This window comes from Orycteropus afer, unplaced genomic scaffold (genome assembly GCF_000298275.1).
Source record: "Orycteropus afer afer isolate SDZICR_OR568_19922 unplaced genomic scaffold, OryAfe1.0 scaffold00083, whole genome shotgun sequence".
Classification (NCBI taxonomy): Eukaryota; Metazoa; Chordata; class Mammalia; order Tubulidentata; family Orycteropodidae; genus Orycteropus; species Orycteropus afer.
This window is the reverse complement of record NW_006921670.1, coordinates 6,521,048-6,537,028: the sequence shown is the minus strand read 5'-3', so window position 1 is coordinate 6,537,028 and position 15,981 is coordinate 6,521,048. Positions and strand designations below refer to the sequence as shown.

Below are 15,981 nucleotides of genomic sequence, written 5' to 3'. Positions count from 1 at the left end.
CAAGATGGTATCTCATTGTTGTTTTGATTTGCATCTCTCTAATAGCTAATGATCGTGAGCATTTCTTCATATGTTTGTTGGCCGCTTGAATATCCTCCTTAAAATCAAGTTTTTTATGTGCTTCAAAAACACTTCTCCAAAAAAGAATAATAAGAGAATGTACAGATTGGGAAAAAATATTAGGCTATGACATATCTGACAAGGAACTTATCTCTAAAATTTATAGAAAACTCCAACACCTCAGTAATAAAAAGACAAACAATCCAATTCAAAAATGGGCAGAAGACATAAATAGACACTTCACCAAAGAGGATATTCAGGCAGCCAACAAACACATGATGAAATGTTCACGATCGTTAGCCATTAGAGAAATGCAAATCAACGAAATACCATCTGGCCCTAGCACTAAGAGCAAAGTTCAACAAGACAGAAAATAACACATTCTGGTGAGGATGTGGAGAGATTAGGACTCTCATACACTGCTGGTGGGACTGTAAAATGATAACCACCATGGAGAGCAGTATGGCAGTTCCTTAAAAAGTTGGAATTAGAGATACCATTTGATCCAGCAATTCCATCACTAGGTATATATCCTAAAGAAGTGAGAGCCAGGACAAGAACAGATATATGCACACCCATGTTCATTGCAGCACTGTTTACAATAGCAGAAAGATGGGCACAACCTGGGTGCCCATCAACAGAAGAATGGATAACCAAAGTATGGTACATACACACAATGGAATACTATGCAACACTAAAGAATAATGTAGAATCTGCAAAACATCACATAACAGGGATGAACTTGGAGGACTTATGCTAAGTGAAGTAAGTTAATCACAGAAGGACAAATATAGTATTAGTCCATTATTGTAAAAAGTCAAGGAAAGGTTTATATATGGAAGGAAACTTCCTTTGTTGGTTACCAGGGGTGGGAGGCCTGGTGGCATAGTGCCTGAGGCATTTGACTGCTAACCAGAAAGCTGGCAGTTCAAACCCACCAGGCAATCCTCAGAAGGAAGACTGGGCAATCTACTTGCATAGTGATAGCACCTTGGAAACTCACGGAGGGGTCGCTATGAATCGGATCTGACTGGAGGCAGTGAGTTTATTTTTGTTTGTTTGTTTAAGGGTAGGAGGGGAGGGGAGAGAACACTGCAAAAATAAAAAATAAAACAGGGACAATGATCTGTTCATGTTTGCATTTCCTCACCTAGCAATTTCTAGCACATAGAAGGTATGGAATCAATGCGCATTAACGGTTCCAATGGATGGCATTTTCAAAGTATAGCTATCATTTTCTGAACAATTGCACTTCATGAATGCTCAATGAAGAAATGGGTAATAGCTTTTCTATACTACTGTTTAATGAGACTTAGAGAAATGAAAAAGGCAAAATTGAATCGACTCCAAAGGAGAAAGCTGAGCAGACATAAAGTTGGGGCACGTCTATACTTGTGTGTGTATTCTGGGTTCAGATAAAGAATACTCTGGTCACTTTTCAACTCACTTAGCACAGCATCCCATATCCCTATCTAAGAACTTTACTGGGGGAGAACTGCATTCCTAGAACACCCTTCAAGGGGTTTGCAAGGGTAACTCTGGGTCTGAGTGGTATTCTGCATTTGCTCTGTCTGGAAGGCCATTTAACCCAGTCCCAAATGGCTAAATCTCTTTTTTTCTCCACAGGGAAACAACTGGAAGGCATCTGGTAAGTTGGGTGGATTCCTTAAATTGATTGGTTTATGAAACAGCATAGTGCCCCATGCATTTCAGATGCCAGTCTGTGGCTTTCAGCTTGAAATCTCACTCTCTCTGTCTTAAATCTTCAAGTCCTAAAGCAGTGGCTCTCAACATGGGCCAGTTTGCCCCCCAGGGGGCATTTGGCAATGGCTAGGGACATTTTTACTGGGTGGGTAGAGACCAGGGGTACTGCTAAACATCCCTCAATGCCCAGGACATTGCCCTACAACAAAGAATGACCTGGCCCAAAGTGTCAGTAGCTCCAAGGCTGAAACACCCTGCCGTGACCACCCCATCGCCATCGCCAAGCTTTCTGAGCCCAGGAGTCTTGAGGGCCCCACCTTTTTATCTTAATACACAACTACTGCTTGGTCTCTTAGTACTAGACCCTCCCTGTCAGACTCCAACGTGGGGACTGGGCTCTCAGTTACATTTATAAGGAAGCCATAGGTCAACAGGTGTGCCATCCACATCCAAGAGCCTGCTGACGTTTGGGTTGACCAGAATGACCCTTTGCTTGGGTTCACTGGAACCAAGTGCTGTGAGCATCTAACCTGAAATAGATCCCCACTTCACATCACCTGCTCTGTTCCTTAACCTGGCCCTGGTTAACTGCTCACATCAGCTTTCAAAGCCTGGGAGCGCACGTTGGTCTGCAGAGCTTCATCTGAGTCATTGATGTATCAGTGTCAATGTGAATAGCTGGGCCCTTCCGTTTACATCACCTTCAGCAATGGCTCTCAATCTAAGGCAGTTCTGCTCTCTACCCCACCCACTCCTGAGACACTTGGCAACATCAGGAGACATTTTTCATTGTCTCACAACTCGGGGGGTGGGGAGCAGGTGCTACTGGCATCTAGTGAGAGACCAGGGGTGCTGCTAAACCTAATTAACACAGGACAGCCCCCTCAACAAAGAATTATCCAGCCCAAAATGTCACCAGTGCCCAGGCTGAACGACTCTGATCCATGGTATACACCTTACTCGAGCTCTGTTGGGTGAGTTTGTAAGCCTGTTCACCACAGTCATATCCTGGGCAGAAGTTACTGTCAGTAAAATGGAGTGTTTGCTTTTTCTCTGACCAGTTTTGAGTTTTCTGGCTCATTCTGTCTCTTTCCTGTATGGCAGGCATACCTCCATAGTTGTGCACAAAGATGAGTTCTTCTTCGGCAGTGGTGGCATCTCCAGCTGTCCCCCGGTGAGTACCCGCTCCTGACCCCTGACCCACAGTCTCAGGCCCTTGGGGGGTTCCCATGGACCAGGAACGCCGCTTCTGCTGTCTGCCTTCTGGCTTCCAGCCCAGTGTGTGGAGGCCGGTACCTTACGGCTAAGCTCAATGGACCTTCCCCAGGGCCCCCAGCCCATTGTTCTCTGCTTCCACACACCTGTGGGTGGGTCTGTTGCCCACTGAGCAGGTCAGAGTGAAATGTGCTGTTTCCGTATAAGCTCCTTGTGGGCTGAGACCATGTCTCACTCTTATATCCCCAGCACGGTGCCTGGCTGATAGTATGAACTTAGCCATGGTTGAGTGACGAAGGCTCCAAGAGGTAAAAAGTGAGTTGCCCCCAGTTACACCAGTAACTTACAGCCAGTAAGTGCACCAGTACTAGAAGTTAGTTTTCTCTAAAACCTACGTTTTCCCAAAAAAATTGTCAGAGCTCCCCAAAGTCTGTCACAGAGTATGCAAGCCACCCTTCATTTGATTCTCATAAGTGGGAAGTCATCCTACACCGAGTCCTTCATATACCCAGTCAGTCCTACCTCATAAACGTATCTTAAATCCACCTGTCTCTGCATCACTTCCCATTTCTCCAGAGCTTTCACCTTAATCCAGGCCTCCCTTACATCCTGCCTGGACCACTGCATGGCCTCCTGGTCTCCTTGCAGCTCCTTGGCCTCTGCTGTCAGTTCTTCACTCAGGAGGTCAAGCGACCTTTGCAAAGGAAAATCAGGTCCTGGCACTTGCCCTCTTATCCCATTGCTTTTGGAATAAATTCCAGAAAGTTCAGCAAGGCCTCCAAGGCTTTTCAGGTGGTGCTCTCCCCTGCCCCCAGTCTCTCCTCACTCTTTAAACACACCTTGAACATTTAGACCTGTATCTGACATTAGCTGACCTCCTTGCTCCTTCACTGCTCTCTTCAGTCTTAACATTTTAACTCATTGTCACTTCTACAGGCAAGTCTTCCCTGTCCTCTCACACTGGGCAGGTCTTCTGTCACAGATACTCATGGGATGGCATTTTCTGCTTTTTAGCAGGACCCTTTTTGCAACTTAAAATTACACATCAGTTTATGGGATTTTTTTTTTTTTTTTTTTTTTTTGCTGCCTTGCCCACTAGATTATAAGCTCTACGAGGACAAGAATCTCATCTGTTTTGTCCACATTGTACCCCCAGTCCCTAGCATAGTGTCTGGCAATAGTAAGTTCTTAATACATGTTTGCTATATGAATGAATAATAGGATTAAATAGTGACTTTTTAGTCTCGTCCAAGGAGCTGTGGTGGTGTAGTGATTAACATACTTGGCTGCTAACCAAAAGGGCACTAGTTTGAACCTAACAGTGGCTCCACAGGAGAAAGATAAGGCAGTCTGCTTCCATGAAGATTGACAGTCTTGGAAACCCTACGGGGCAGTTCTCAAAAAAAAAACCTCACTGCCATTGAGTCAATTCTGACTCATAGTGACCCCCATTGCGTTTCCAAAGCTATAAATCTACAGAAGCAGACTACCCGGCTCATCTCTCTTCTGAAGAGCAGCTAGTGGGTTCAAACCACCAACCTTTTTGGTCAGTAGCCAAATGCCTCAGCCACTAGAGCACCCGAGCTCCTTATGGGGGAGTTCTACTCTGTCCTACAGAGTTGATATGAGTTAGAAAGACTTGACGACAGTGGGTAGGTAGGTAGTCTCTTTCAGCTCTGAGACAATTGTTCTCTGACTGCAGAAATTCTCTCTCCTGTTCACTGCAGTATCCCTAATGCATGGAACAATGTCAAGCATGTTGTAGGTGCCCAATAACTAAGAAGAATGAGTCATGATCTTTCAGGGGCCTCTGTTCTAGAATTTTGCTCTTTATTCCTCAACCCCTTTCCAGTGATCCTATTGGTTCTGAGTTGGCTGGTTTCCCCAGTGATGGGTGTTAACCCTCATGGCTAAGGGTTTCCATAGACCTTTCAGGGGCTATTAACTCCCGTGCCTGGGGAACCCATCACCACCATTGGATTAGCCTCACAAATGAAAAAGAGCTGAATGGTAGAAATATTTGCCATTTTTGAGTGTCACAAGGCATATCAAGTGTGTCTCAGAGAAAAATTGGATGCACACCTTATGAATGTAGGTATGGAGAGGTGGCCTATAGAGTGTAAGCCATTTCTTGTCCTGTTCTGTCCTCATGAAGAGGCATGATGGGGACAACAGGAGACCATATTCTGGGTTTGTTTTTCTCAACTGAATGACTGGACAGTAAGGTGTTGTGTGGGAATAGAAAGTAAACAGGAAGCTCTAAGCCATTGTAGCCATGATACAAATAGGAAACAGCACTCTTCATCTGCCCGGGAGACACTGAAAGTTAAAAAGGAAGTTGGAACAGAGCATTTGAGGTCTCCCACAGGAAGCTACATTAAAAATTGTGGTGGAAATGGTGACTGACTTTCTTTGGGTCGGCTCTTTTAGGGCGGGACATTGCTTGGGCCCCCAGACTCTGTGGTTGATGTGGGGAGCACAGAAGTCACAGAAGAAATCTTTCTGGAGTACCTGTCTTCCCTGGGGGAGTCCCTGTTCCGGTGAGTGGAGACAGGGCTGGTGGGGAGTGGTATCTCCCCATTTGCTAACCCGCCCCAGCAGGCAGCCCCCGATCATAGTCCCCAGAGCACTCGGCACAAGGCCTGGCCCAGATCTGCTGAATAACCATGGAGAGAGGCAGCTGTCTCACCACAAGAAGAGCCCCGAGTGGCTCTGAAGCAGATGCTCCACCCCATCCTACGACTTTTCACAGGAAGAAGGGCTGTTTGTTTTTTCGGATTAAAACTAGCCACTACTGTTTCAGCAGATGCTGTTCTCGACCTGTGTCGGCCCAGTGCTCTGTCCTGAAAATCAAAAGCAGGGTTTGTAGAGGGGCCAAGTGAATACCGATTGGAGCAGATTTCTCTTAAAGGACTTTTAGTCGATTCCAAGGACTGGAGTAAGCTCTAACCCCGGAGCTCTCCTTCCGTGATTATAATGATGCTCCTGCACCTGTCCAAGAGCCATTCATTTTCAGGTCATACTTCCCTTAAGAATCTATCTGTGAAGGGTCAGGTTGGCCATGCTCTTTGAACGTCTCAAGTCAAATGGTCCTTGCAGAGCGTGAGATGGGAAATTGCAGTGCTCACATGCCAGCCACTCCATAACCTGGTTTGACTTATTCCACATAGATGTTGGCTTGCTTCCTTATGTCTGTTCTCCACATCTTTCTCACAATGTACAGAGGTGAGGCCTACAACCTCTTTGAACACAACTGTAACACCTTCAGCAACGAGGTGGCCCAGTTCCTGACCGGGCGGAAGATCCCTTCTTACATCACTGACCTTCCCTCTGAAGTTCTCTCCACGTAAGTGTGGCCTCTGTCTCTTCCCCTGGCTTGCCCAACCTCTAGATCCCCACTCAGAGTCAGCACCCCTCCTCTGGCCCGTATCTGCCCTCCTCCGATCTCAGCAGGAGCTCTGGTGGCATAGTACCTAGGGCATTTGACTGATAACCAGAAGGCTGGTGGTTCAAACCCACCAGCCACTCCTCGGAAGGAAGATTGGACAATCTACTTCTGTAGGGATACTACTTTGGAAACCCAAGGAGCGGTCACCTGAATTGGATCCAATTCAATGGCAGTGAGGTTTTTTTTGTGTTTTTTTTTCCTGATCTCAGCAGAACCCACCCAAGCCAGCTAGACTCTGTCATGGTGGTACTTTCTCCCATCCAAGTACTAACCAGGCCCAGGCCCCTTAGCACATTCAGGGTGGTGCAGCCACAGACGATGGTGGCCCTCTCTAACACAGAAGGCCCCTGCTCTCTCCACCACTGATGTTTCCCAGGATTATCTTCACCTCCTTGGAGTTAGACCAACTCTACCTGGCTTTCCTGTCACTTTAGAACTTAGAAGCCCACCTGCCCCCACTCCAATTCCTGTACAGGAGTCAGTCTTTCCCATTGTGCACAAGCCTGGCACTCCCTGGAAATGCCTGGTGAAAAAGCAGTTTGAGATAGAAGAACCCACAGTGGCTCAGAGAATGAACAGGGCCTGGGTCTGTAACTGTCTCTGTTAGTCTGTCTTCCACGGCACCATGAGCTCTTGGAGGAAGAGGATGACTTCCTACTTGTCCTTCTACCCTGAGCACAATCAGCCCTGAGTGATATTTCCTTCCTCCAAGAATATTCTGTAGCCCCTCCTGCTCTAATGTGGTCCAGGCCGTGCTCCAGGCAGTGCCTGCTGAAAGGATGCACACACGCTCCGAGCCACCCCTCCTCCTGCCCTCTGCCACTGACCGCATTCAGGTAGCCTGCCCCCACTCCAGGACCTTGTCCGTTTGCTGACCCTGACTTGGTTTATCCTGACTAGCGCCCTCCCCAACAGGGATGCCAGCAGGTTTGGCAGGCTCAGCCCCCCAGCCCTGTCTTTCCAGACCTGGGTGGGCGACTAAACCCCACCGCCTTCCTGAAGTATCTAGGTCATGGGGCCCTACGCAAACCTGAGTAGCTGGAATGTGCTCTTGCTAGTGTTATTGGAGGGTGGGGTTCCTGGGCTGATAGTTGTTTGTTTCATCTCGTTATGCATTGGAGGACCTCATTCCTTTTGACCTGGGAGATGTTTTCAAAACTAGCAGTATCCTCTAAAGGAAAGAAAGCCAGGGAGTGAGATGTGGCCAACCTGCTTCCAGGCTGCAGGAATCTTGGACTGTCTCTTTCTGTTCACGCAGGGTTTTCCTCAGTTAAGCACCAGTGAGAGCAAACCAGGAGCCCATTAGAAAGTGGCATTAACACCTTCCGGCAACTTGGCATTTCTAATTGTTCCTGAATATTCACTTCACTCCCTGAAAGCCCTCAGTTCCTGAAAGAATCCCGTGGCGTGCCAGGCTCACTCCTCCTTTGGTCTTCTTTTTCACGTCCTTTTTCTCATGTCCCAAGCTTTATATTTATCTTCTTATACCAAGAGCATTAAAGGCACAAGTACAGAAAATTCTAAAAGGTCTGGGTCCCTGTATGTGACCAGCCTGTTCACACCATAGCCCAGACAGAATCCAGAGGTGCAGGCCATGAGTTGGTAACCCCCACTGAGGGAGGGCCCCCAGGGCTGGCAAAGTGGAACAGGCTGCTTCAGAGCTGTCCTCTGAGAAAGCTGACGTGTGAGGCAGGTGAGAAAAGAAAACGAGCTGATGGTGTCTTTCTTCCCAGTGTGACAGTGCCCCTACCCACCCCACCGCCCTGCCTCTGGGGCCAGGCTGCTGCCACCTGCATCTGAGAACCCACCCCAGGTCCCACCTCTGTCTCCTCTGCAGGCCCTTCGGACAGGCACTGCGGCCCCTCCTGGACTCCATCCAGATCCAGCCTCCTGGGGGGAGCACCGTGGGCAGACCCAACGGGCAGAGCTAACAGGACTGCATGGGACCGCCCTCCTCACCAGGGCTTTTCCTTTTTAAACAAAACAAACCCTACCAGATTTCTATTTTATAATTTTACATCAGAGCTAACCACCAGGGGACGGCCTTTTAAATTTCCCAGGGAAGGAGATCGTCAGGCTGCACATAGGACAATGCTGCTAAGAAACAGAACAAAATGCCGTCCCTTCTAATAGTATTACACTAATTTATTAAGGCTGTCTTGTCTGTGAGTTCACTTGTGACGCTGTTTCCTAAGCGTCCTCCACGTGGAGAAAGGAGGGGGAGGGGTTGGCTAAAGCAGAAAGCAAGAGACACAGTTTGGGGGCGCCCCAACCTAGAACCTCTTTCCAGAACTGGCCACGCTCCACCCAGGTTGCTCTCACCCGTGGGACCCGAGGGAGTGTTCCACACCCACGGCCTGGGGGCAGTTGCTCTCTAGGGTGAAATGAGCCAAAGCTTTGGTGCCCGTGGGACCAGTTTCAGGATGACTGGCCCCACCTCAGTGGACTTCTCAGCCACAGCCTGTCACCGCCCCTCCCGGCCCCGGGAAACCAAGCAAGGGCATAGGGGCCGGAGCAGCGAGAAGCATCAGGACACAGGGAAAGTGACAGCAGGAGTTAGGCCCGAGGGAACTGGAGAGAGCCACTCACACCTTCGCCCAGACCACCGCCAGTCTGCTGCCATCACCTGTAGACAGCCTGTCTGCTGCTCACGAGGCTTCACCTCCTCAGCTTGACCTATCAGAGCGAATGAAGGTGTGCATGGGGACAGGAGACCCAGGCCTTTGTCTGCAAAGGACGACGGAGGTTATTTGCAGTTGCTGTGACCACCCACCCAGACCAGTGTGCAAGTGAGGCCTGGAGCTACCGAAAGACGCGTCTCTGCTCCAGGGAAGCATTCCTGATGCAGAAGGACTCCTGATGCAGTCAAGATGGCGAGGAAGCTGAGAGCTGTTTCCGACAGGGACTTTGACCTGATCCTAATGCCTACTGAAGGTGCATGTTATTTCCACTGTGATTCTGACGTGAAGGAGGTGGGGTGGGGGCATGGGCAGGCACCTTCCTAATGGCCTCCTGGAGGAGTCTGCGTGGCAGGGGACCGCCTGGAGGGGCTCTCGATTCCCTTTCTTCATGGGAGCCTCCCCTGCGTTCGTTTTTGGGGAAGTGAGTGTGGAGAAGGTCCCCGAGTCTCAGCTCTGTCATCCTTGGGCTCCTGCCACAGTCCCCTGCACTGTTGCAGACTTTGTGTACGACCTTGTTTCCGAGGCTGGGTTTCTCCCAGGGAGAGCGACAAGTGGTCCAGGCTGTCACCTGGCTTTCCACCTGCCTTTCTTTCCTGTCGGTCACTCCAGCTTGCCTTGTCCAGCTGGCTCGCGTGCTCTCCCTCCTCCTTCCCTCCCCCTCCCTCTGTCCCACCCACCCAACGGTGCTGGGCATCACAAACTCCCTTTTTTCCTTCCCCACCCACGTCCAGACTGCCCTGCAGTAACCCCACACTCAGGTCTCTCCTCAGAAGTTCACCTGGTGGCTCCCCTGAGAGAACTGAGCCACTGGGTTCACTAAACAGGCTCCTCCCTGCCCAGCAGCCACTTGGGCCAATAACCTGCACCCAAAGGCTCATGGTGAGATGGTTGGCAGTCTTCCTGGAGCTGTGCAGGAAGACACGCTTTCCCCACTCCAGCCCCCACCCCCCCCTACCCCGCCGGCTCTGGCTTTGGAAGCTCAGGCCCAGGCCAGGACCCAGCCCCCTCCTCACGTTTCTCGGTCCACCCCCAAACCTCGGGAGTATGTTCGTTGTGACGAGCCAAGCGCACACAGGCCTGTACGGGCCAGCAGAGTGGAAAAGAGTCACGTAGGGGGCGAGAATCGCACAATGGAGCCGCCTCCACAGAGACCCATGGGTTTAAGGGAACCGAAGGAGGGAGGAGGAGACTGCCCCCTTCCCAGAAATGAAGTTTGTAACTTTGAAATTCCTTCCTGCCCTTGAAGGCCACCTACTGACTCTCTCTGGTATGGAGGTGTTTGGTTTTTCTTGGATGTTTTTCTAATGCAATAAACTCATCTCTGCCTGCTGCGTTTGTGTCTTGCTTCGAAGGGCTGGGTATGTGTCCACCATGAAGCAACTCGGGCTCTTTCCTAATCTGTCTCCCTTCTGAGCTTAACTTTTCTGAGTCTGGATATGTCTCCTTCACTTGGTTGAAAGGTTTGTGGATAAGAAGTGATGATTGAAAAAAAAACCCAATGCCGTTGAGTTGATTCCAACTCCTAGCAGCCCTGTAGGACAGAGTAGAGTTGCCCCATAGGGTTTCCAGGTCTGTAAATCTTTACGGAAGCCGACTGCCACATCTTTCTCCTGTGCATTGGCTGGTGGGTTTGAACCGCTGACCTTGGGTCATCAGCTGAGTGCTTTAACCACTCCACCACTAGGGCTCCTTGAACTGAGAATAGTAGAGAATATGTGAATTCCACTGTCAGTTTATAAAGTTGGAGAAAGGGATACTACATGCCAAGGTCATCTTGCAAGAGGTGGTCAAATAAGACCCAGAGCCTGGTCTGCTGTCCCCAGCTTCGGAGATCTTCCACCAGGAGATCTCAGCCATCAGAAGGTGTCTGACCTCACCAAGAAGGGTTTACTTCGGATTTGCACTTGGCTATAGGCTGGGTCTGGGAGCTCTGGTAGCATAGTGCCTGAGGCATTTGACTGCTAACCAGAAGGCTGGTGGTTCAAACTCACCAGCCACTCCTCGGAAGGAAGGTTGGGCAATCTACTTCCATAGTAACACTGCCTCAGAAACCCAAGGAGGGATTGCTGTGAGTCGGGTCTGACTCGACGGCAAACAACAACAGCCTTGGAAACCCAAGGAGGGGTCACTATGGCTCATAACAACAACAACAATAGGCTGGGTCTATGGCCCCAGGGACCTCTCCCCACCTTACCACTGTGACCTCATTGAACAACTGTTAGTAGTTGTTGACCAACGAGTGTTGGTGGGTGGGGGAAGTGGGTGTTGCTTAGTGGGGATGGGGCTTCCGGTGCTTTCCAGTACTGCCAGTAGGGCCAGGCTGAGTGCAGGTTCAGTTGACCAGCCCTGAGGGAGTGCCTTGCCTGGCTGGCCTGTGCTAGGTACTTTCAGACAGTGGACCTGAGATGTGGGTATTGGTCCCACTTCATGGATGAGCAGAGACTGAGTAACCAGGGGGCAAGTGGCTGTGCTGGCCATTGAATCCAGGCTGCATCTCTGTACTGTGCTAGCTTAAAAAGAGACAAAAAGGGAGCTTGCAGCTCCCCAGAGGACACAGGTGGCTTTGGCTGACTTAGGTGCTTCCTGAAAGCTGACAGGTTCTGAGGCAGGAATCCCTGAGGACTCGGGCCTGCTCTGAGATCACAGCCAGGGCTTATCCCTGGTGAGCCACCTGTGGGCCAGTCAGCTTCAGTCTGTCTCCTTTTCTGTGAAGTGGGGGAGTGGTGCCCCGAACAGCCAACAGAAAGCACTTGGCCCAGTACCTGACACAGGCTGACTGTTTAGAAATGTCAGGCCCAGAGGGCAGAAACAACCACTGCCGGCGCACCCCCTGTGAGCCAGCTCCACGTGAGGTCAGCCCCTCGTCTGCGTCTGCTGGCTGTCGGGTTACAAGATGGGCTGTGGACCTGTGCCCTCCATCTGGGGAGAGCAGCAGGAAACAACTGCTTTCCCCTTAGCTCTGGTGACTCATGGACAGTCATCCCCACCAAGGCTTCCCCGGGAGCCCACTGTATGGGAGGCCGCACTGGGCTCTGTGCTAGGGGACAGGGCCAAAAACAACGAGGTCCCTTCTCCAGGCAGGTTACAATTCAGGGAGTCGGGAACAAAAGGGTAGACACGCTGGGTCATTCCAGGGGGATGGGGCTGGGAAAGAAGTAAAACCAGGTGGCAGGAGCCTGTGAGGGGAATAGCAGATCAGGGGGGCTTCTCAGAGGAGGTGAGCAGGAGCCTGTGAGGGGGAATAGCAGATCAGGGAGGCTTCTCAGAGGAGGTGAGCAGGAGCCTGTGAGGGGGAATAGCAGATCAGGGAGGCTTCTCAGAGGAGGTGAGCAGGAGGTGTGAGGGGGAATAGCAAATCAGGGGGGCTTCTCAGAGGTGATGATATTTGGCCTGAGACCTAAATGACAAGACAGATGGGAGTGAGAAGTTCTCTAGGCAGAAGGACTGAAAGGAGACCTAAGCAGAGGTGAGTGGAAGGCTTGAGGCTGGGGAGACGGGGACGCCAGCCCACATGGCCTTATAAGTCATGGGAAGCAGGTTATGGTTTTAGCAGACACCTGATTGCAACTGTGTGTAAAATGGACTGGGAGGGTTGGGCGGGTGGGGGTGGCTGTCAGGTTGTCAAGAGTGGCAGCAAAAATACCAGTAGGGAGCATCATGGAATTATCAGGTAAGAGGGGACGCATAGGCCACGTCTGCCACGTGCACCCAAAGCTACAGTCAGTCCCTGCCCTCCGGGAGCTTAGAACAGCAAGCAGAGTGGCTCTGGGAAGCCAGCATTCTCAAGACAAAGGTGAAGGGTGTGGGTTAGCCAAAGGCAAGGGCTGCGGGCCTGTGACCCCCTGCCGCCCTGACCCTACTTGCCCCGGGCTCTGCTGCACTACGCCAGTTGTGCTTTGGGTGCACAAATTTGTTTTGGCCAAAGTAAAAATAGCTTGATTGTGGTGGTTTTTGGTTATAGGAGTATAAACATGTATTGAGGAAAATTAAGCAACTGATAAAAGTACAAAGATTAAAAAAAAAAAAAAAATCACCTGAAATTCCGTCATCCTAAGAAACCACTAATTGGTCCCTGGGGAGTACGAGCGCTTTGCAATGGGGTGCTAACGTAAAGGATGGCTGTTCGAACCCACCAAGCATTGCCACAGAAGAAAAGCCTGGTGACCTGCATCCATAAAGATTACAGCCAAGAAAACCGGACGGGACAGAGTTCTACTCTTAACACAGTGATGACCTGCCATGGGTGGGTTTGGTTTTTGACTAAGAAACCGCTGTGAGCATTTTAAGGAGTTCTGGTGGTGTAGTGCCTAAGGCATCTGACTGCTAACCAGAAAGTTCGTGGTTCAAATCCACCAGCCACTCTGTGGGCAGTCTACTTCCGTAAAGATTTACCACCTCAGAAACCCAGAGGGTTGCTATGAGTTGGAATCGACTCAATGGCAGTGAGCTTGGATTTGGTTTTTGGTGGACGTTTTGGTGAAGATCTCACCAGACATTCTCAATGTGTCATTTGGTTCCTTGCTTTTTTCTGTCAGCTTGTAGTGAAGAGCTATACAGCCCCAGTAAGCTAGAACCGTGGGAGACAAGGGGACTAGAGAAAGCCCTAAGGAAAGAATGTTCTAGCAGACAGTTGCCAAAGCCCGAAGGAGCTGTGAAGTCAGAGTGAGCCGCTCATCACAGGTGTGTGCGTGAAGACAGGACCCACTTTGGGATGGGATGAGGGTGTAGTAGGGTGCCTGGCCAGGCTCGTTCAGGTTGGACCAGGAAGCCCGTGTCACCTCATATCCACGTGAGGCCTCTGGTCTGAGAGATACTGACCATGGAGCCTGAGCTGCTTTGGGAGGGGGCAGAGTGGACCTGGAACTGGTCCTGATCCACTAGGAGCTGGGGGGCCCTGAGTGCCTGGTAGAGACCTATCCCACTGTCTCCCCAGCTGGAGACAGCCCGGCAAGGTCACACTGCAATGAGGGAGATGGGCACCAGGTGGCGCTGTGGACTCAGTCCATCGCCAAACTCAGTGCTGGTCTCCCTTACCCCAAGACACTCACCCACTGTCTTAGAGTTGACTCCAACTCATAGTCACCCTGTAGGACAGAGTAGAACTGCCCCATAGGGTTTCCAACACTGTAAATCTGTATGGAAGCAGACTACTTCATCTTCCTCCTGCAGAGTGTCTGGTGGGTTTGAACCCTTGAACTTTTGGTTAGCAGCCAAATGCCTTAACTAACCACTGCGCCACTAGGGCTCCTTCATCCATGCAAACCCACTCTGGCAGCTCAGCCCCGCATTCAAGGCCTTTCTCAAACTTGCCCCTAGACCTCTCCAACCACCCCACCCTCTGTGTGAAAGTCCCTAACACTACGGCAGGCTCACGCCCCCCAGGCCTTTGTTCACCTGCTCAGCCCGGACCCGTCTCCCCACTGACCCTCAGAGCACAACCCCTTGCTCAGTGCTCAAGGCGCAGCACCAGCACCTCCTTTACAAAGCCTTCCAGGTCTCTCCCCTCTCCTGGTGCAAGCCCCCAGCCGGGGTGCTCCCCAAGGGGCAGGGTCTGGGCAGATACAAAGAACCCTACACCTGGATTCAGACTGCTGGGGACGCTGGGAGCCAACCAAGGCCTTCCCCTCTCTGGGCCTCAGTTGCTTTGTATCTGTGGCATGAAAGCTTTGCTTCAGAGCGCCCTAAGGCCCCTCCAGCTCTGGCCGCTCTCTCTCTCCCCTCTCCCTAACTTGAGACGTCACTTGTTCCAACTTCTCAAGGTCCTTGGGGCTGAGTTCCAATCAGGGCCATGCCCTCCAGCAGCTTAGCGTGGGGGGGAGCAGAATGACCCCAGGAAATCTGTCTTCTCAAGACAAACTTGCAGAATATAGTCAGGCAAACACAAGAGACCACTAAGCCCAGATGTCAGAGGACGGTCACTTCAGCACCCCCCATGCCCATCCCCAGGCGAGGCAGTGCGGTGGCCCAGGCCATCTCTGTCCCTGCTGGCTTTGTCTGAGGGGTCCCCAAGAGGGTCTGGGCCAACCCAGCAACGGTGCCATCCTGCCCACAAACACCATCTCTGAGTGTGCCTCTCTCAGCTTGTGACCTTGAATACTAAGGACCTGTTTATTTTGAAAGCAATGTAAATATGGTGGCCATTCTGAAAAGTGGAGATGAAACCCCCATTACCTAGAGTTTCCCCGACCTCCACAGCCCAAAACCAGGAGAAATCAAACCAGCGACCAGGCCTGCCTGCTGTTCTCACAGCTTTTTAAGCCTCCTGTTCCTCAACCCCAGCTTCCAATGACCCAGTGAGGCTGGCAGTGTTGGCCGATTCACAGAGATGGAACAGGCTCAGCCGTGGCAGGGGCCTGGCCAAAGTCACCTGGCTGGGAGGGGCAGCCCTAGGACCTGTCCGTCAGCCTGTCCACCCCACTACACAGAGGTTGCCTCCTCGGGCTGGAACAGCCCGCCTCCAGAAGGTCACATTCCAGGTAGAGAAAGAGGGTCGACAGGCCCCTGAATTCACCCAACATGTTCTCATGGGCCTTCTACCAACAGCCAGGAGCCACAGAAAAGCATGGGCTTTAGAGAAATAGAACTGAGTGTGAATCCTGACTGTGCTGTGTGACGCTGGGAAAATGACTTTGCCTCTCTTGTTCCGTGCCCTCAAGTAGCTTCTGACTCATAGCAACCCTATGTGTAACAGAATGAAATCCTGCCCGGTCTGTGCCAGCCTCACAATCGCTACTGTGTTTGAGTCCATTGTTGCCAGCCACCGTGTCAAGTACCTACTAGAAACTGAGGTTAAGGGTATTCACATCAGAGAGGTCGTGGTAGTTCAGTTTATGTGTCAGCTTGGCTGGGCCTGGCTGAATGACTGGGCAGCTG

At 51.0% G+C, this 15,981-nt stretch overlaps 1 protein-coding gene across 1 annotated transcript in view; it reads left to right on the top strand.

Moving 5' to 3' along the window:
* Positions 1-8,358, top strand: part of DESI1 (desumoylating isopeptidase 1) — a 25,400-nt gene extending 17,042 nt beyond the window's left edge. The window contains exons 2-6 of the mRNA XM_007941710.2: positions 1,687-1,708; positions 2,869-2,938; positions 5,410-5,519; positions 6,203-6,325; positions 8,265-8,358. Of these exons, the coding sequence (XP_007939901.1) occupies positions 1,687-1,708; positions 2,869-2,938; positions 5,410-5,519; positions 6,203-6,325; positions 8,265-8,358 (419 nt within the window). The remainder of the gene's footprint in view (positions 1-1,686; positions 1,709-2,868; positions 2,939-5,409; positions 5,520-6,202; positions 6,326-8,264) is intronic.
* Positions 8,359-15,981: the final 7,623 nt, after the last annotated feature.